Here is a 20,922-nt window from a genome sequence, read left to right as displayed (position 1 = left end):
ACATACACACAGTAAAAACAAGCAAAAGATATCCAGTGGTACTAAAGGTAGACAATGGAGATTTGAAAGCCTCTCTTTCACTTAACCCCCAGTTCCTTCATTCTACTGCTTAGAGATACCAACTGCCTCAATTTATTATATATCCTCTGAGAGAGAGAGAGATATGTGTAGATACATTCATTGTTTAAAAATGCAGGTATATAGCATGTTTTACAAGCTGATTTATGGTTTTGTTTTTTACTTAGTATACATTGGAAGATTGGGCCAGATCCATCCAGACATATTTAGCTCATTATTTTTACTTTATGTACCTATTCAATTGTATAGCTATATTATACTTCTATAAAAAACTATACCCTCTTGAATGACAGTTATGTTGTTTTCAGCCTTTTTCTTTCATAAACAATACTGGAATTAGTATCTTTGGATGTAGGTATTTGCCCACACATGCAAAACTTCTAGAAATTTTTATCTTTGCCAATCTGATAGGTGAAAATGTATAATTTGTGGTTTTCACCTGCATTTTTATAATTTTTTAGCATCTGTTCTTGAGAAAAGATGCTAAAAGGAGCTTTCTTAAAGCCCTTAAAACCCTGTTTCTTGTGAACTATTTATGTCTTTTGCCCATTTGCCTATTTGGTTTTTTCTTACTGATTTGTAAGAGTTATTTATATTAAGGTTAACCCCTTGTATATCATGTGTGGCAAATATTTCTCCCAGTTAATCGTTTTTTATTTTACTTTGTTTATGGCGTTTTTCTCACGTAAAAAATTTATTTTAATGTGGTGAGATTTAGAAATGGGGTGAGGGGTGCACTTTTGGGGTTTTATTTAGGAAGGCATCTCCCGTCCAATATTAGTCTTGAAATTCTCTCATATTCCCACTCAATACTTTTATGGATTTTTTTTTAGAGTTAAGTCTTCAATTCACCTGGAATTATTTTAGTGAAATTGTTATATTAATTACTACAAATTTGATGTCTTAAAAAGTAGAAATTGATTCTGTCACAGTTCTGGAGGCCAGAAGTCTGAAATCAAGGTGTTGGCAGGATTGTACTTTCTACAGAGACTCCAGGGGAAAATTCATTCTATGCCTCTTCTAGCTTCTAGAGGTTGCCTGATGCCTTGGTTCATAGCCACATCCCTTTAATGTTGCCTAGTCTTCACATTGCCTTCTCCTTTGTCTTCTCCTTTACTCTCTTGTAAGGATACTTACAGTAGCATTTAGAGCCAATCCAAGATAATCCAGGAGTATCTCCTCATCTCAAGATACCCTTTTTCCAAATGAGAGAACATTCACAGGTTCCAAGGATCGAAAGTGGATATTTTTGAGAGAACCATTTTTCAACCTACCATAGTAGAGTTCTAATTTACTTATTTCAAGTTGGTTTAACCAGTTGCTGTAGCACTTTTTATTGTATAATTTAATTTTCCTCATTAAATTGAAATGATACCTTTATTATACCTAATGTACTTATGAATTTTAATCAATTTCTGGGTTCTCTGTTCTGTTCTGTCAATTGGTCTGCCTCTGCAAGTATCAATACCAGTCTTCATTGTTGTAGGGCTGCCTGTTCTCATTATTCTTATGAGAATGTGTCTATCTATTCTTGCAGGTCTCCATGACTTTATTAAGTTATCTAGTAACCTCCCCCTCAAAAATTAATGATGCAGACTTGAGTTATGTGTATATATTAATTTAGATAGAATTTATAATATTAGTTCTTTCAAACCGAGAACAGAGTTGTCTTTCTAGTCAACATCACTATATCCCTCAGTAGTACTTTTAAGTTTTCTTCACATAGACCTGTCATATTTCCTTTTAAGTTTATTTTTACTTACTTTATCTTTTTGTGCTGTTGTAAGTAGAGTCTTTTCTTACACTAAATTTATAACTTATTTGTGTATGGAAATACTGTGCAGCTACATATATGTGTGTTATTTATATATATTAGTTTTGTATCCAGCTGTTTATTATATTTTCTTATATATGTTTTAAATAATTTTTTATTCACTTAGCTTGGGGTGTATAGGTATAAAATTATATGCAAGTAGTAAGTTTACCTCCTCCTTTCCAATTTTTATACCTACTATTTCTTTTTATCTGATTGCATTGACTGCTGCCAGAACAATTTAAAATAACCATCAGTGATAGTGCACATCCTTTTTTCAATTTGAACTTTAAAAGGAATGATTCTATTACGTTAAACCTTACAAAATTTTCCTTTTTGTAGGTGAAAAAATCAAATATCAGCAGTTTTATATTATTCAATCTAATGGTATTTCCACATAAAATGTGATAATGTTTGAAAACACACAAGATGTTAAGAATCCAATTCTTTATTTATTCATGCAACAGAGATTTACTGAACACCAACTATGTGTTAGATACTGTTCTAAGTTGTAGGGGTACAGCCATTTTATGGAGCTTATATGCTAGTAGAGACAGACACTAAATAAATATATAAATATTAAATGGTAATAATGCTAAGAAGAAAACTAAAAGAGGGATATATCCCTTTTATAAAAAGTTAAAAGGGGGACATAGATAAAAGAGGGATAAAAGGGGGACATAGAGTAATCAGGCGGAGAAAAGGCGCTATTTTAGATACAGTGGTCAGGGAAGAACGTCTACAAAAGTTACCTTTGACCTGAGTGAAATGAGGGAGTGAGCCATGCAAATACCTAGGGGAAGAGCATCCCATGCAGCGAACACAAGAGGCCTTTACTGAATTCCTTCATCTCTATGAAAGTGATCATGGAATTTTTCTACTTCGATCTATGAATGGGGTGAATTATATTACTAGATTTCCTAACACTGAGCCATCCTGGCATCTTTGATACGACCGTTATATGATTGTAGTTTATTCTTTCTAAGGTGTTAGACTGGCTTCCTAAAAATTTTGTATATTTTTCTTTTCTATATGTACCCTCAAACTGTTTTGAATACATTTGAACTTATCCATTTTATAAAGATTTGATAGAATTCACCTGTAAAATGTGAAAGCTTTTGTGGAGTGGAGGGTGAGTAGTAATTCCTTAATTTTTCTCTCTTTTCCATCCCCTCCTGGCAAATAGTCTATTCCGAGTTTTCTGACTCTTCTGAGGCTGCTTGGTAATTAATATTTTCTTGGACAGTCATTCATTCAGATTTTCAACTTTCTTTAAATAAGAATTAATTGCAGCTGAAAGTGTTTTTGTTCACTTTCAAAATATCTAAAGATATTTTTCTGCATTAGAGATGATTCAGTTATGTTTACAAATGAATTCGTGCTAGCATAATAGCAGCTCTTGCAAGGTAGGTAGATCAGGCATTGTCATATCCTCACTTTACTTGGGAGGAGGCTGTAGCTTAGAGATCTGCAATTAACAATGACTGAAACTAGAACTAGACATTAGTTCTCTTGATCCCTAACCTAATGAGCTTTCCAGAGGACTGCACTCTTCCTGATACACACCTTTCTGCCGCTGCATTTTGTTATCATCTCTTTGCTTCCACCCAATTTCGTCACCTTGCATTTGTTGCATACTAAGTTCATGGCACTGTCTGTCTGTGGCATGTAATTTGTTAGCTAGGATTGCAGTGCTATTTCTCCTGTGTTCACCTGCTAGAGTATACTGTTTACTGCCAAGTAGCAAAGTATTTGAAAGGAAGCTAATATTTAAAAGGATCTTTTCGTAAAGGTCACTGTAATTGAGAATGTGTGTCTGGTTGGTTTTTTTTCTTCACTGCAATTGACTTCTGTCAGTGATGAAATGAAGATTTATTTACCATATCTCGCTTTATCACAGAAAAGCACAATTAGACATTCCACAAATGTGCCTGCCTACACATGACATACACTCACCAATATCCACTGGTGATGATAACAAAGAGTCTTTAAAGAGTTTACATTTATAGATTATATAAGTTTCATTCCTGGCCCTAGCAATGTAACAGCCATGAAAATTTTCAAACACAGCAGGATCACAGAGGACTCTTGTTCAGCTACACATAGGCAGATTCAGTTTCAGTTTCTTGTAAGAAGATGCTGCTGGAGGGAGAGAAAAGGAGCTGGCTGGGGAATGGGCAGGATGTAGATCCAGAAAGCTATTAGCTTACACATCAGACAAGGATAGATGTGTGTGGGAGCCTGGACCCTGGCCAGCAGCCTGACAGAATGACAGCTCTGTCAACCACGTCACTTTTCTTGCCAGATAGGCTGCCATTATTTGCTGGTTCAGTCAACTTAATTTTCAGTGTGCATATCTTGTCTGATATTGGATATATGAATATGTGTGTATGTATGTGTTAAAATATCATTCCCACCTATAAAGGATCCATTTAAAGTCATGTTGAGTTGTAGGCAATATTTAAAGAAGCCACTCTGTGAGCAAGTGAAGGTTTATGTGTTATTTGTGTCAGGAAGAATCATAAATGCACAGAGAGAAAATATATTTTTTCCAGAGTTATATTTAGGTGACTAATTGTCACTCTCCACTGTATTCCTGTGTAGAAGCCAATGTTTCTGAAAGTGGTTTTGTGAACTGCCTGCATCAGAGCGGTGTATGTAGTTTTTTTTTTTTCTTTTTTTTTGCAGGGTGGGGGGTGTTTAAAAATGCAGATTTCTGGACTCCATCCTAAATCAACTCAAGGGGGCTTTGTGGGATTAGGGGTGGGAATCTGAATATTAAGAGGTGCCCTGGGTGATTGTTTTGCACACTTATGTTTGGTAATAGTAAAAAGTAATTATGGAAAACAAGCAACAAATTATTCTGTAATAGTACAAAAGTAATTATGAAAACAAGCAACAAATTATTCTTTAATAGTACAAAAGTAATTATGAAAACAAGCAACAAATTATTCTCCCTTAAGAAAATTCAAATTTACTGACTAGATTATTTCAATTATAGAAATTCATAGTGAAGAAATATTATTTGCTTAATAAAATTATTTCCTTTAAAAAGTAGCAAGCTGCTATATTGTGTTTAACATATAAATTAATTTACCAAATATATTCTACATACTGCTTTTGGGAAATACATCTATTATATGAAGTGAGGAACACCTGATATCCAAAGCAAGGTATATAATAATAATGATACTTTTATTTTACTTATACTGTGCCAGGCTTGTTTTAAAACTTTATATATATTATTAATTTAATCCTCACAGCAGCCCTGTGAGGCAAGTGTTATTATTGTCCCCATTTTACAGATAAGGAGATTGAGGCTTATAATTTGACCAAAGCCACAGAGGTAGCAGGTGGCAAAACTGGGATTTGAATGCAAGCATTCTGGCTTCAGAATCAAGCCTATAACTGTAACTAAGTACAGTGTACTGCTTTTCATCATAAAGCAACTGGTAGTAGTTATTAGAAAACTTGAGTAATAGTGAAGCTAAAAGATCATTGTATGAGCCAGCATGGTGTAACAGAGGGAACACTGGACTAAGAATCAGAAGTCCTGAGATTTAGCTTCAGCTCCGCCACCCCCTGGCGAGTTACCTTCACTGAGGCTGTTTTCCTGATCCATGAAGTTGGGCAGGGCTACACCAATGCCAAGCTTTCGTGCATGTTTTTTAATAGAAATTGTGGCATACAGTTATATATCTTATAAATGGGAACTTATTAAGAGAGTGCTTTGGTGATACCTGGGCTGTCTCAAGCCTGTGTGTTCTTCAAAGATTTTATCTTTGTAACTTGTTTATCCATTTGGTGATAAGGTAGCTAATGGCAATTTTGTAGAATTCTGTTTCTCTTTTCCTGTCTCTTTCTTTGTTTCCTATTTTCACAGTTTCCGTAGGTCTCATGTATGTTCTTTTTTCCATCTTCACAGTCTTTGAACTCTCACACATAGCATAATGAGTCAGTATACCCTATTTATGAGCCTGAGATGTGTTTATTTTCTAAAATATTATATGTTCATTTCCTGAAGAAAATAGAAAATGCTTTATCTAGAAACATCTTGTTGCCTAGTGTGCCTAATATTTAAACAAACAAACAAACAAAAAAACAACAACTTCGATTAGCTCTTCACCAAAAAAAGGAATCATTTCAAGTGGAATTTTTTGGTCAAGGCTTTTATTTAATCTTAATAATTCTGCAATTGTGATGACTGTGTCAGAGTTCATCTGGGCCATATTCATTCTAACAGGGTTAACAAGTGTGTCAGATTGAAAGTCATGGCTATAATTGACTTTGGCTTTGAGGTTTTCCTTCATAATAAACAATGGGCCCTGAGCCAAAAAAGCTTGTGGTTTATACTCATGTACTGATGACTAAGTAATGCAAGTGATTTCGCCTCATACTTGCTCTGTTACCCTGGAGCTCACTTTATGCTTTTTGAATGAATCATATCAGAGGAACATCCATAATTAAAAAGAATTTGACCTGTGGACTTTCCACTGCAGCTGAAAACATTTTGTTACAGTGAAGACGACTTCACTCTGGCCTGAGTGCTAGAGAAGGGCCGTGTAGAAGACATAGGTCAAAGCTTAATCAGAAGAGAAAGGACAGTCCTGCTAATACTTTGAATCTCTCACACAAACAATGCACCCCCAAAATGCCCTTTTAGAAGATTGCAGAGGGACTCTTTATTCATTACTGGCTGCTCTACACAAAATTCCTCTGGATGGAAGCACTGAAGGTGGGACTTGCTTTCTGTTGAGTTTCTGTTATTTTTCTGTAGCATACAGTTGCTGGAAAAGACTCACTTTGTAAAAATAATCTTGAGAATCAGTTTTCCAAAAAGTATCAAGGGGAAATTTAATCAGCACAAAGTATCAGCTATCCAGAATTTATAGATTTGAGAAAGACATTTGCTTAAGCTTTTCTGTTTGCTTTATGAAATCATATTAACTATTAGCAAATGCAGAGTTACCGAAGCTAAAGCAAAATAAAACAAAAAACCTTTTAGCCTTCCCTTGTTTGCTTATTTAATGATTGGCAGCAATGACCACGTTGATGTCTAATCTGCTCTCCTTTTCTTGGTAACTCCAGTAAACAAGTTGACATTTATAATCAAGTGGAAAATGTTTACTCTTCCCCAGATGAGTTACTCAAACTGGAAAATGCAAGGTTCACATCAGCCCTCTGTAAGTTTAGGTTTTTAAATTAGTCGTCAGAAACATGGGTAAGTGTGGGCCATAAACCAGTATATGGAATAGTCTGGTTAAAGCTGACTTCGTTAAGGTAGATACTTCACTCATTCTCCAGTGAGGCTTGCTAGATCCCCATTAACCTGTTGTACACCCACAGTAATTATATATTTGGCTGAATGGAATGTTCCCCTTACCTACTTTTCCTTTGAGTCAGTCCCTTTATAGGCTTTTGCTTTTGTTTTGGGCAAGGGAGATAATCTGCCATGAGGCAGTAAGCTTGAGTTGATAATTTCTTGTCTCTTGAGAAATGAGGTATAAAATTCTGAAAGAATTGTTAGCTAGAAGACACAGAATGGGTAGGTGACAGAATTGCTTTCTGGAAGTGGTGGAATATATTTCTTGCAATTTGTTTGTGTATTTCGTATGTTGCTGTCATGTTTTTAGTGTCTATTTGATTTGTTGGGTTCTACTCTTCCTTGTGGAAGCACCCAACAGAATATTTCTTTTTTATATGTATATACTTTAAGTTCTGGGATACATGTGCAGAACATACAGGTTTGTTACATAGGTATACATGTGCCATGGTGGTTTGCTGTACCCATCAACCTGTCATCTACAATAGGTATTTCTCCTAATGCTATCCCTCCCCTAGCCCCCCATACCCCGACTGGCCCCGGTGTGTGATGTTCCCCTCACTGTGTCCATGTGTTCTCATTCCAACAGAATATTTCTTAACATCAGTGTACAAATTCCATTTCTTCAAGCAGCCCAGAAAGGAAACCATTTTTGTGGCCAGTGACGATGTAAAATAGAGGGCTTGTTGGTTGTTATTGTTTTTATTTGTTTCCTGTTAGCTTTAAAAGTGGGAATTTGTGGACCAGCTTTTAAGTGTTTTCAAATCCATTAACATTTTATCTCTTTGTATCTGTCGTTTTACTTTTGCTTGATGTTGTTGATTTATTTTTATAGTAGTTTTCTGTGCCAAGGGCAAATTAGACCATCCCCCAGGGAAGAAATCTCCTGGTTCTAGTCCTAACATTGCTAGAGGTTGCCTAATCATCTGTTCCTCATTGTTTTGATAAAGTGGTGACTAAAGAAATCCATTTAAAATGTCCTAGATAGCTCTGAATTGAGTTTTTAAAATATTTCTCATATGTGGATTTCTAAACGTTTTCAAAAGAATAACTGCTGGAAATAAATTCAAAGATAAAAATTGCCAAAAAGAAAGGATAGCTACAATGTTTAAAGCTATGATTCTCTCACTATGCTCCTACAAAACACTGGTGTTCCTTAGGCTTGGTAGAGATGTTCAGTGTGCTAAAGTTGAATACTCTTTTTTTGAAGAACCTAGCCTTTATTCAGCAAACAACACACAGCTCTTATTTAAAGGTTCTGAATTATGCTGTAAGAATGTTGGTTTTGAGGGCAGGATGGATTGGAATGAGAGAAAATTCCTTCTGTGGGCCATACTTTGCTTCACTTCCCCATGCCTAACTCCCCAAAATCAAAGACCAGTCCTTTAAGGATGGGCCTGAGAGTGTAACCCCAAATTTTATTCTTTCACCCACTCTTCAGTAGCATCATACAGGGCCAATTTTTCCAGATATGAGAAATATTTTCCCATAGTTGGAGGAAGCTCATCATGTGTAAAAGTTTGTTAAAAATACAAATTCTTACTCCACAGCCTTGTTTCAAAGGCCTGTTTTTCTCCCTTCTTTGCCAAGCTAGGGGAGGGATGGAGCTCTCAAGAGGTACTGCTCACTCTGGTCCACCAGCCAGTGCTGATGAGGTAAATGTAGAATTCAGAGTAACACTTTGGACATTTTATAGCAATTTGATGTATCTGTTGAATCTAATAAAAACCTAGATTTGTATTTTGTAGTCTTTAAATTTTATGTTTCTAGAAATAAAATATTTGTCTGCAGAGTCCTGGAAATTAGAAAACAAAGACTGGCCCTCCATCACAGATGGTTTGAGAAGCAGTACCCTAGGCACTGCTCTAGGTTGGAGGCTAAGGCCCTCTCCAAGGTGCCTCCTTTTTGTCCCAGGAAGGGGATTTGTTCTTCCTTACTCCCAAGCCCAAGAGCCTAGTTCTTTTTTTTTTTTTTAATTTAAAAAGGTCTAATTTTGGTAGAATAAACATGAGATAAAACTTACTATCTTAACCATTTATAAGTATATAGTTCATTAGTGTTAAGTACATTCACATTGTTGTGCAAACTCTCCAGAACTCTTCATCTTGCCAAGCTAAAACTCTATGAAACCAGCTGTCTCCAACCTTTTTGGCACCAGGGACTAGTTTCATGGAAGACAATTTTTCCATGGAATGGGAGTGGTGGGATATGGTTTTGGGATGAAACTGTTCCACCTCAGATCATCAGGCATTAGATTCTTATAAGGAGCTCACAACCTAGATCCGTCACATGTGCAGTTCACAATAGGGTTTTTGCTTCTTTGAGAATCTAATACTGTCACTGATCTTACAGGAGGTGGAGCTCAGGTGGTAATGCTCACTCGCCCACTGCTCATCTCATGCTGGGCAGCTCAGTTCCTAACAGGCCATGGACCAATAGCAGTCTGGGGGTTGGGGACCCCCTGCATTAAACAACTCTCCATTTCACCCTCCACCCAGTTTCTCGTAAGCACCATTCTACTTTTTAACTCTATGGATTTGACTACTGTAGGTACCTCATATAAGCGGAATCAAACAGTTTTTGTCTTTCTGTGACTGGCCAATTTCACTTAGCATACTGTCTTCAGGGTTCATCTGTATTACAGCATGTTATCAGAATTTCCTTCCTTTTTCAGGATGAATAATATTCCATTTATGTATATACCATATCTTGCTTAGCTATCAATGTATAGTTGAGTTGCTTCTACTCTTTGGCTCTTGTGAATAATGCTGCCATGAGCAAATATCTCTTTTATGTTTTCAGTTTTGGAGGGTATATACCCAGAAATGGAATTGCTGGATCACATGGCAGTTCTATTTTTAATTTTTTGAGGAACCACTACACTGTTTTCCGTAGTGTGCCATTTTACATTACTATCTATAGCATGCAAGGGTTCCAGTTTCTCTGCATCCTGGCCAATACTTGTTATTATCTGTTGTTGTTTTTTTTTTCAACAGTAGCCATTCTTGTGGTGAGGTGGTATCTCATTGTGGTTTAGGTCTGTACTTCCCTAATTATTAATGGTATTGAGCATCTTTTCATGCACTTTCTGGCTATTTGTATATCTTTGGAGAAGTGCCTATTCAAGTTCTTTGCCCATTTAAAAAAATTTTTTATTGTTGTTGTTGTAGGAGTTCTTTATATATTCTGGATATTAATCCTTTGTCAGGTATATGATTTGCAAATATTTTCTCCCATTCTGCCTTTTCACTCTGTCAGTTGTGTCCTTTGAAGCACAGAAGTTTTTAATTTTGATGTAGTCCAGTTTACCTACTTTATTCTTCTGTTGTTTGTGCTTTTGGAATCATATCCAAGAAATCATTGCCAAATCTAATGTCTGTGTTTTCTTCTATGAATTATATAGTTTTATCTCTTATGGTTAGGTCTTTGATCCATTTTGAGGTAATTTTTGTGTATGGTATAAGTTGAGGTTCTAACTTTGTTGTATGTGGATATACACTTTTGCCAACACCAGGTGTTGATGGGAGCTGAGTTCTTATTCTCAATTATTCCCCTACCTGACCAACAGAATGAAAAAACAGGTGGTAAACAAGCATTGGGAAAATTGCCAGGAAAATCTAGAGTTTATTGCCTTGGTTTTTCCAATTTGGGGAAAGGGGACCATTACAACTTTCAAGTTAGATGTCATGCCTTGAAATATCACATGAAATATTACGGGCAGGGCCAAGATGGCCAATTCAAAGCAGCGGTGTTCAGAGGCTCCCATTGGAAAAAAACATAATAAGCATGTGAATCCTTCACCAGCAGCCAAGGCATCCAGGTTCTCTCATCAAAATTGACTAGAAGGCTGGTGTGTCCCACAGAAGGAAGGGCAATGTGGTGCAGCAACCCACTTGAGAGCCACACGGGGAAGGGGAACCCCCCTCCCCCCAGCTAAGGGAGGCGGTGAGTGAACACGCTATCCAGCTGGGGAAACTGCTTTTCCCATGGAACTGTGCAACCCACGGATCAGAAGATCCCACTTGCAGACCCAGGCCAGGGGGGCCTAGCATCCTAACCCCGGAATGTGCAGATGTGCAGATTCTTACAGCCTCTCAGCTGGAATCTGCTTAAGCCTACCGAATTCCCAGGGGAAGGGGTGACCAGCACTGGCTATGGGTGCCTGCTATTTGGCTCCTTGGGGGAGGGGCAGCAGCTAGCACTGGGACTAGCAACTGCCTAACACACTAAGCTCTCTGGGTAGGGGAAGGGCAGCACCCATTTCTATAACTCCAGGCTGCATTTTTCCCCTGCTGGAGCCAGGAAGGCTGGACGGCTTGGTCCCAAGACTTGTCCCCACAGCCCAACACACCGGCTGTGGCAGTCTGTGGCCAGAGTGCCTCTTCAGGTCTAACCCTGACCTATTCTTCCTCAGTGGTCATGGCTTCCCTGCATGATCTCCAATAACTCCAGCCAGAGGCTCAGGGACAGAATTGGGATCTCCCTGGGCCTGAGCCCCTAGCAGGAGGGGTGGCCTTAGTCTTTGCAGACCAACAGACTTTGCCTTTTCTCCTGGTAGTTCTGAGGAATCCGGGCAGCCCAGACGAGTGGGTTTCCCCCCAGCGAAACACACCCTCTCCACCAAGGGACAAAGTGCTTCGTTAAATGGGTCCTGCTCCCCATGCCACCCAACTGGGTGAGAACCTCCAACAGAGATTGTCAGACACCCTATACAAGAGCAATTCTACTGGCATCAGGTTGGTACCCCTCGAGGTTAGAGGTCCCAGAAGAAGGAGGAGGCACCCACCTTGGCTGCCCTCCAGCCTCCTTGAGTGACATCTCCAGGCATGGGAGCGAATCAGATGAATGGGGCCTGAAGTGAACCCCCAGCAAACTGCAGCAGCTCTAGAGAAGAGTAGCCCTGATTATTGAAAGAAAAACAAGCAGAAAGTAACAACAACAGCATCAACAACAACAAAAAGGCCCCACAAAAACGCCATCCAAGGTTCAGTAGCCTCAAAGACCAAAACTAGACAAACTCATGAAGATGAAAAAGAGTCAACAAAAAAATGCTGAAAACCCACAAGGCCAGAGTGCCTCTTCTCCTCCAAATGATTGCATCATCTCTCCATTAAGGGCACAGAACTGGATGGAGGATCAGAGGGACAAATTGACAGAGGTAGGCTTCAGAAAACGGGTAATAAAAAGCTATGATGAGCTAAAGGAGCATGTCCTTACCCAATGCAAAGAAGCTAAGAAGCTTGATAAAATGTTGGAGGAGGAATTGCTAAACTAGAATAACCAGTTTAGAGAGGAACATAAATGACCTGATGGAGCTGAAAAACACAGCACAAGAACTTTATGAAGCATACACAAGTATCAACAGCCAAATCAACCAAGCAGAAGAAAGGATATCAGAGTTTGAAGCCCACCTTACTGAAATAAGACATGCAAACAAGAATAGAGAAAAAAGAATGAAAAGGAATGAACAAAGCCTCCAAGAAATATGGGACTTCATTAAAAAAACGAACCTATGATTGATTGGAGTACCAGAAGAAGATGGGGAGAATGGAAACAAGCTGGAAAACACACTTCAGGATATTTTCCAGGAGAACTTCCCCAACCTAGCAAGACAGGCCAACATGCAAATTCAGGAAATACAGAGAACACCACTAAGATATTCCAAGAGAAGATCAACCCCAAGACACTTAATCATTGGATTCTCCAAGGTCGAACTGTTAAGGGCAGCCAGAGAGAAAGGCCAGGTCACCTACAAAGGGAAGCCCATCAGACCAACAGCAGACTTCTCAGCAGAACCTCTACAAGCCAGAAGAGATTGTGGGCCAATATCCAACATTCTTAAAGGAAAGAATTTTCAAACCAGAATTTCATATCCAGCCAAACTAATAAGCTTCATAAGCGAAGGAGAAATAAAATCCTTTCCAGACAAGCGAATGCTGAGGGATTTTGTTACCACGAGGCCTGCACTGCAAGAGCTCCTGAAAGAAGCACTAAATATGGAAAGGAAAAACCAATACCAGCCACTGCAAAAACACACCAAAATATAAAAACCACTGACACTACGAAGAAACTGCATCTAGTGTGCAAAGTAACCAAATAGCATCATGACAACAGGATTGAATTCACACATAACAATACTAACCTTAAATGTGAATGGGCTAAATGTCCCAATTAAAAGATAGACACAGACTGGCAAATTGGATAAGGAGTTAAGACCCATTGGTGTGCTGTATTCAGGAACCCCATCTTACGTGCAAAAATACACACAGGCTCAAAATAAAGGGATGGAGGAAAATCTACCAAGTAAATGGAAAGCAAAAAAAAAACGGGAGTTGCAATTCTAGTCTCTGACAAAACAGACTTTAAACCAACAAAGATCAAAAAAGGCAAAGAAGGGCATTGCCTAATGGTAAAGGGAACAATTCAACAAGAAGAGCTAACTATTCTGAATATATATGTATCCAATACAGGAGCACCCAGATTCATAAAACAAGTTCTTAGGGACCTACAAAGAGACTTAGACTCCCACACATTAATAGTGGGAGACTTTAACACTCCACTGTCAGTGTTAGATCAACGAGACAGAAAATTAACAAGGAAATTCAGGACTTGAACTCAGCTCTCGATCAAATGGACCTAGTAGACGTCTGCAGAACTCTCTACCCCAAATCAGCAGAATATACATTCTTCTCATTTCCACATGGCACTTATTCTAAAATCGACCACATAATTGGAAGTAAAACGCTCCTCAGCAAATGCAAAAGAACTGAAATAATAACAAACAGCCTCTCAGACCTCAGTGCGGTCAAATTAGAACTCACAATTAAGAAACTCACTCAAAAACCACACAATTTCATGGAAATTGAATAACCTGCTCCTTATTGACTCCTGGATAGATAGTGAAATTAAGGCAGAAATAAAGAAGTTCTTTGGAACCAATGAGAACAAAGAGACAATGTTCCAGAATTTCTGGGATATAACTAAAGCAGTATTAAGAGGGAAATTTCTAGCACTAAATGCCCACATTAGAAAGCTAGAAAGATCTCAAAACGACACCCTAACATCACAATTAAAAGAGCTAGAGCGGCAAGAGCAGACTAATCCAAAAGCTAGCAGAAGACAAGAAATAACTAAGAGAAGAATTGAAGGAGATAGAGATATGAAAAACCCTCCAAAAAATCAACAAATCCAGGAGCTGGTGTTTTGAAAACATTAACAAAATAGATAAACTGCTAGCTAGACTAATAAGAAGAGAGAGAAGAATCAAATAGAGGCAATAAAAAATAATAAAAGGGATATCACCACTGACCCCACAGAAATACAAACTACCATCAGAGAATACTATGAACACCTCTAAGCAAATAAACTAGAAAATCTGGACGAAATGGACAAATTCCTGGACACATACACCCTCCCAAGACTAACCCAGGAAAAAGTCGAATCCCTGAATAGACCAATAACAAGTTCTGAAATTGAGGCAGTAATTAACAGCCTATCAACTAGAAAAAGCCCACAACCAGATGATTCACAGCCAAATTCTACCAGAAGTACAAAGAGAAGCTGGTACCATTCCTTCTGAAACTATTCCAAACAGTTGAAAAGGAGGGACTCCTCCCTAACTCATTTTATGAAGCCAGCATCATCTTGATACCAAAACCAGGAAGAGAAACACACACAAAAAAGAAAACTTCAGGCCAATGTCCCTGATGAACATTGATGCAAAAATCCTCAATAAAATACTGCCAAACCGAACCCAGCAGCACATCAAAAAAACTTAATCCATGTCATCAAGTCAGCTTCATCCCTGGGATGCAAGGCTGGTTCAACATACGTAAATCAATAAACATAATCCATCACATAAACAGATCCAAAGACAAAAACCAAAAACATATTTACAAGAAAAAAACAACCCCATCAAAAAGTGGGCAAAACATATCAACAGACACTTCTCAAAAGAAGACATTTACGTGGCCAACAAATGTATGAAAAGAAGCTCAACATCACTGATCATCAGAGAAATGCAAATAAAATCACGAGATACCATCTCACGCCAGTCAGAATGATGATTATTAAAAAGTCAGGAAGAATAAATGCTGGGAGGCTGTGGAAAAATAGGAACACTTTGATTATCTCAATAGATGCAGAAAAGGCCTTAGATAAAATTCAACACCCCTTCATTTTAAAAACTGTCAGTAAGCTAGGTATTGATGGAACATATCTCAAAATAATAAGAGCTATTTATGACAAACCCACAGCCAATATTACATTGAATGGGCAAAAGCTGAAAGCATTCCCTTTGAAAACTGATACAAGACAAGGATGCCCTCTCTCACCACTCCTATTCAACGTAGTATTGGAAATTCTGGCTGGGGCAATCAGGCAAGAGGTATTCAGATAGGAAGAGAGGAAGTCAAGTTGTCTCTATTTGCAGATGACATGATTTTATATTTAGAAAACCTCATCATCTGAACCTAAAAACTTCTTGAACTGATAAGCAACTTCAGCAAAGTCTCAAGATACAAAATCATTGTGCAAAAATCACAAGTATTCCTTTACACCAACAGTAGACAAGCACAGCGTCAAATCATGAATGAACTCCCATTCACAGTCGCTACAAAGAGAATAAAATACCTAGGAATACAGCTAACAAGGGATGTGAAGAACCTCTTCAAGGAGAACTACAAACCACTGCTCAAGGAAATAAGAGAGGACACAAACAAATGGAAAAACATTCAATCCTCATGAATAGGAAGAATCAATATGGTGAAAATGGCCATACTACCCAAAGTAATTTATAGATTCAATGCTATTGCCATCAAACTACTGTTGACATTCTTCACAGAATTAGAAAAAACTATTTTAAATTTCATATGGAATCAAAGAAGAACCCCGTATAGCCAAGACAATCCTAAGCAAAAAGAACAAAGCTAGAGGCATCACGTTACCTGACTTTAAACATACTACAAGGTTACAGTAACCAAAACAGCATGGTGCTGGTACCAAAACAGACATATAGACCAATGAAGCAGAACAGAGTCCTCAGAAACCTACACATCTACAACCATCTGATCTTCGACAAACCTGACAAAGACAAGCAATGGGGAAAGGATCTCCTATTCAGTAAATGGTGCTGGGAAAACTGGCTAGCCATATGCAGAAAGCTGAAACTGGACCCCTTCCTTATACCTTATACAAGAATTAACTCAAGATGGATTAAAGACTTAAATGTAAAATTCCAAACCATAAAAACCCTAGAAGAAAACCCAGGCAAGACCATTCCTAGGACATAGGCATGGGCAAAGACTTCATGACAAAAATGCCAAGAGCTATTGTAACAAAAGCCAAAATTGACAAATGGGATCTAATTAAACTTAGAGAGCTTCTGCACAGCAAAATAAACTATCATCAGAGTGAACAGGCAACCTACAGAATGGGAGAAAATTTTTGCAATCTACCAATCTGACAAAGGTCTAATATCCAGAATTTACAAGGAACTTAAACATATTTACAAGAAGAAAACCCATCAAAAAGTGGGCAAAGGATATGAACAGACACTTCTAAAAAGAAGTCGTTTATGCGGCCAAGAAACATGAAAAAAAGGTCAACATCACTGATCACCAGAGAAATGCAAATCAAAACCACAATGAGATACCACCTCACGCCAGTGAGAATGGTGATTATTAAAAAGTCAGGAAACAATAGATGCTGGCAAGGCTGTGGAGAAATAGGAACACTTTTACACTGTTGGTGGGTATGTAAATTAGTTCAACCATTGAGGTAGACAGTATGGCGATTCCTCAAGGATCTAGAACCAGAAATACCATTTGACCCAGCAATCCCATTACTGGGTATATACCCAAAGGCATATAAATCATCCTGCTCTAAAGACACATGCACACGTATGTTTATTGCAGCACTGTTTACAGTAGCAAAGACATGGAACTAACCCAAATGCCCATCAGTGATAGACTGGATAAAGAAGTATAGTATTCCATGTGGAATACTATACAGTCATAAAAAGGAATGAGATCTGTCCTTTGCAGGGACATGGATGAAGCTGGAAGCCATCATCCTCAGCAAACTACACAGGAACAGAAAACCAAACGCCTCATGTTCTCACTCATAAGTGGGAGTTGAACATTGAGAACACATGAACACAGAGAGGGGAACACCACACACCAGGGCCTTTTGGAGGTTGGGGTGTGAGGGAAAGGAACTTAGAGGACAGGTCATGCAGCAAACCACCATGGCACATGTATACTGATGTAATGAACCTGCACGTTCTGCACATGTATCCTGTTTTTTTTAAGAAGAAAAAAAATATTATGCATACGTATAATGTGGCCATTTTGCTGGCAACATTATGATTAGTTCAAAAGTAGAAATTAAATGTCATGGAGTTTTGCAAAAAGGACTATGATGTTTAACTGTCTTACCTTCCAAACAACTTAATATTCCCTACATTTTAATTCCTAGTGGGGACCAAGGAAACTGTTGTGATCTAGTGATTAGAAATGACAGTTGAAGTGACCCTGATGCAAACATTTACTCAATGAATTAACTGAGTTCAATACTAGGTGAAAAAAAAAAAAAAACAAAAACGCAGTATCTCCTTTGAAAAACAAATATTTGTCCTTTTTCTTTTCTCATGGCTGCTAGGAAATTCAGTGCTAAGTTTAATGCTCAATTACCCTTTCATTCCTTGGTTCTTTATTTTCTACCAATTTGTTTTGTTTTTAGTTTCTTTACAAATCAACTTTATTGAGGTACAATTTACATACAATAAAATACAAAATATACCCATTTCAAGTTTTGACAAATGCATACACCTGTTAATCACCATTTCAGTCAAGATTATAGAACATTTCCATCCCACCAAAACATCCTCTCATGCCTCTTTCTAGCTGTTGTTATGTAGTTTCATTGATTCTGTGCCCTTTGATGTTAGCCATCAACCTCCTACGGATACTTTTGGAAGTATCCTACAGATACTTTTGGAAGGTGGAATATTAAAAAGACTAATATCTTGGCTGGGCGTGGTGACTCATGCCTGTAATCCCAGCACTTTGGGAGGCCAGGATGGGCAGATTGCTTGAGGCCAGGCACTTGAGACCAGCCTGGGCAACATGAGCAAGACCATGTCTCTGCAAAAAAATAAAAAAATTAATCAGACATGGTGGTGCACATCTGCAGTCCTAGCTACTGGGGAGGCTGAGGCAGGAGGATCACTTGAGCCCGGAAGTTCAGTTACAGTGAGCTATGATTGTGCCACTGCACTCTAGCCTAGGTGACAGAGAACGACCCTGTCTCCAAAAAAAGAGTGATATGGTTTGGCTGTGTCCCTACCCAAATCTCATCTTGAATTGTAGCTCCCATAATTGTCACATCATGGGAAGAACCTAGTGGGAAGTAATTTCCCATGCTGTTGTTGTGATACTGAATCTCACAAGATCTGATGGTTTTACAAAGGGCAGTTCCCCTGCACACACTCTCTTGTCTGCTGCCATGTAAGACATAACTTTGCTCCTCATTTGCCTTACACCATGGTTGTTAGGCCTCCCCAGGCAGGTGTAACTGTGAGTCCATTAGACCTCTTTTATAAATTACCTAGTCTCAGATATGTCTTTATTAGCAGCGTGAGAACAGTCTAATACAGAGAGTAACCCCTTAAATGAAATAACCTTTTTGGACTCTACATTTCTTCCTGTAATTTGCCATTTAATTTCCTTTTTTATATACAAGAAACTAGCATTGCAATTTCTTAGTACTTAAATCTCATTACAACTAACATTGATGAGCTGGTGTCCTACGAAGCATTGTCAGATATCCTTGGAAGACCTTGTTCCTTTTTTTCCCCCTGAGAAGTTAAATATCTAATTCAAAGGATTTTTTAACCTGGACAAATTTGTTCTTGAACAGGTTTATCCATACCTAACTGGTCAGCATCTTTGCCAGAAGATGAAATATGTAATAAGCACCAATTGCCTTGTTGTAGCATGTTAGAAAGCCAGTTAGGAATTCAGCAACTTATGGCCTATCAAAACCTGTAGCTGCTTTTCGAAATTTAAGAGCTGTGACCTGTTTATAGATATCATAACAGTGTCTTAAAGTGACAACAAGAAGTTTAACCAACTGGGTTGTGTATGGGGACAGCTTAGGCTCTAGGTACGTGTGTGAGGTAACTGGAGAGACAGGAATAATGATCAACTTATTCACGAGCAATTCTAGTACATGACTCAGGTCAGACAACATCAGCATGAGTTGTGGATGGTTTATGCTTTTTCCCCAGGATAATAAAAAAGCAGCAAGAGGTAATATAAAGTTTATCCTGGTTTTCTTGCCAAATAAAAGGAATTATAGTTGTCATTATTTTTACCATTCTGGAATTACGTGGATATAATGATTCTAAATGAAAATACAAGCCAAAATATATAACCTGCAGATGTGCTTTAATGTTTCTTCATAATGCGATAGAGCTGTTTTTTAAAATAAAATCAGAGTAGCATGACCAAAAGGGGCAGACATTATAACCACTTGACATTTTCTTGGAGATATTTCTTATGTGAGTAGTGTGAAAAGGGATGTCATTGAACCAGGTATGTTTACAAAGCACAGAAAGTCTTTGTGCAGATTGCTTGAGGTGTGTGGCAGTATTACAGCCATGTATCAGTGATGTATCCTAAAATGCTTGGCATTTCCATGCATTGGGCTGAGTGTAGGAATGCAGGGGATATTCGTTTTCTTTGGTTTTTATTTTTGCAGGCTCAAATTCATTAGATAAGAAAACAAACTCATATTTTCCCATTTATGTGTACGATAAACACATATTTACACTACTGAAGCCTAGGGACAACCCAGAGAGCTTAATAAATGGTCTTAATAAAGATCATGTAGATTCTTGCTTGGTGACTGTAGTTTGTTCTTCCATATGGTCCCAGTTACCCAGAGTTTCAGGTGGAGGGTGGTTAGGATGGGTGAAGTTCCACTGAATTTGATGCATTTTCATTTTATTTAAGGAAAGAACAGTGTGTATGTACAGTCTGCCACAGAGGGTAAATCTTTAAAAGAATCTTTTGCTCTTTTCCTGAGCATAATTAAATTTCCATTATCTTTTTCTTTGCCAGAAGTTTAATGATTTATATTTAATAATTGAGTTGTAATTTATTCCCCACGTTTGCTCCCACTTGATGAAGGAAGCAAAATCTAATGTAACAAATACTTTCTGACTAAATTTTTCCTTCTCTTCTTTAACTTTTGTTTTAGGACTCAGCCCAAAACCATGTTTGCCCAAGTTGAATCTGATGATGAGGAAGCAAAGAATGAGCCAGAATGGAAAAAACGTAAAATTTGAAGAATCTCATTTGAGAGCTGTTTGCATGAGTGGGAGGGGTATGGGACAGGTTTGGGTTTTTTTTTTTTTTATGCTCATGAAATTAAAAATTCATTTTTATGAACAGGTTTTGTCCTTTGCATTATTGAACTGGTCAAAAGTTTGGTGGCTAGGCTTCACTAAAATTGTGCTTAAATTTTCTTACCTGCAACTATTAAACTGATTACAGATAAAGAAGAAACAGATTCTTATTCTATTACCAAGTACTTTAGGTATTTGGAAACTTTATTCAACAATTATTGGTCTTGTCCAGATTCTCATAACCTTAGAGAGGAAAATGTACATTAAGATGTGCATCTGTCTCTAGCAATTCTAGGA

General features: G+C 37.9%; 1 protein-coding gene across 2 annotated transcripts in view; it reads left to right on the top strand.

The window, feature by feature from the left end:
- WDR70 (WD repeat domain 70) overlaps nt 1-20,668 on the top strand; it is a 365,950-nt gene extending 345,282 nt beyond the window's left edge. For both annotated transcript variants that reach the window (XM_054684042.2, NM_001280169.1), the window contains 1 exon segment: nt 20,478-20,668. In XM_054684042.2, coding sequence (XP_054540017.1) covers nt 20,478-20,565 — 88 coding nt within the window. In that variant the 3' untranslated portion in view covers nt 20,566-20,668.
- The last annotated feature ends 254 nt before the right edge of the window (nt 20,669-20,922 follow it).

This window comes from Pan troglodytes, chromosome 4, assembly GCF_028858775.2.
Source record: "Pan troglodytes isolate AG18354 chromosome 4, NHGRI_mPanTro3-v2.0_pri, whole genome shotgun sequence".
Lineage (NCBI taxonomy): Eukaryota > Metazoa > Chordata > Mammalia > Primates > Hominidae > Pan > Pan troglodytes.
Note: the sequence above shows the minus strand (reverse complement) of the source record. Positions and strands in the feature narration are given on the sequence as shown.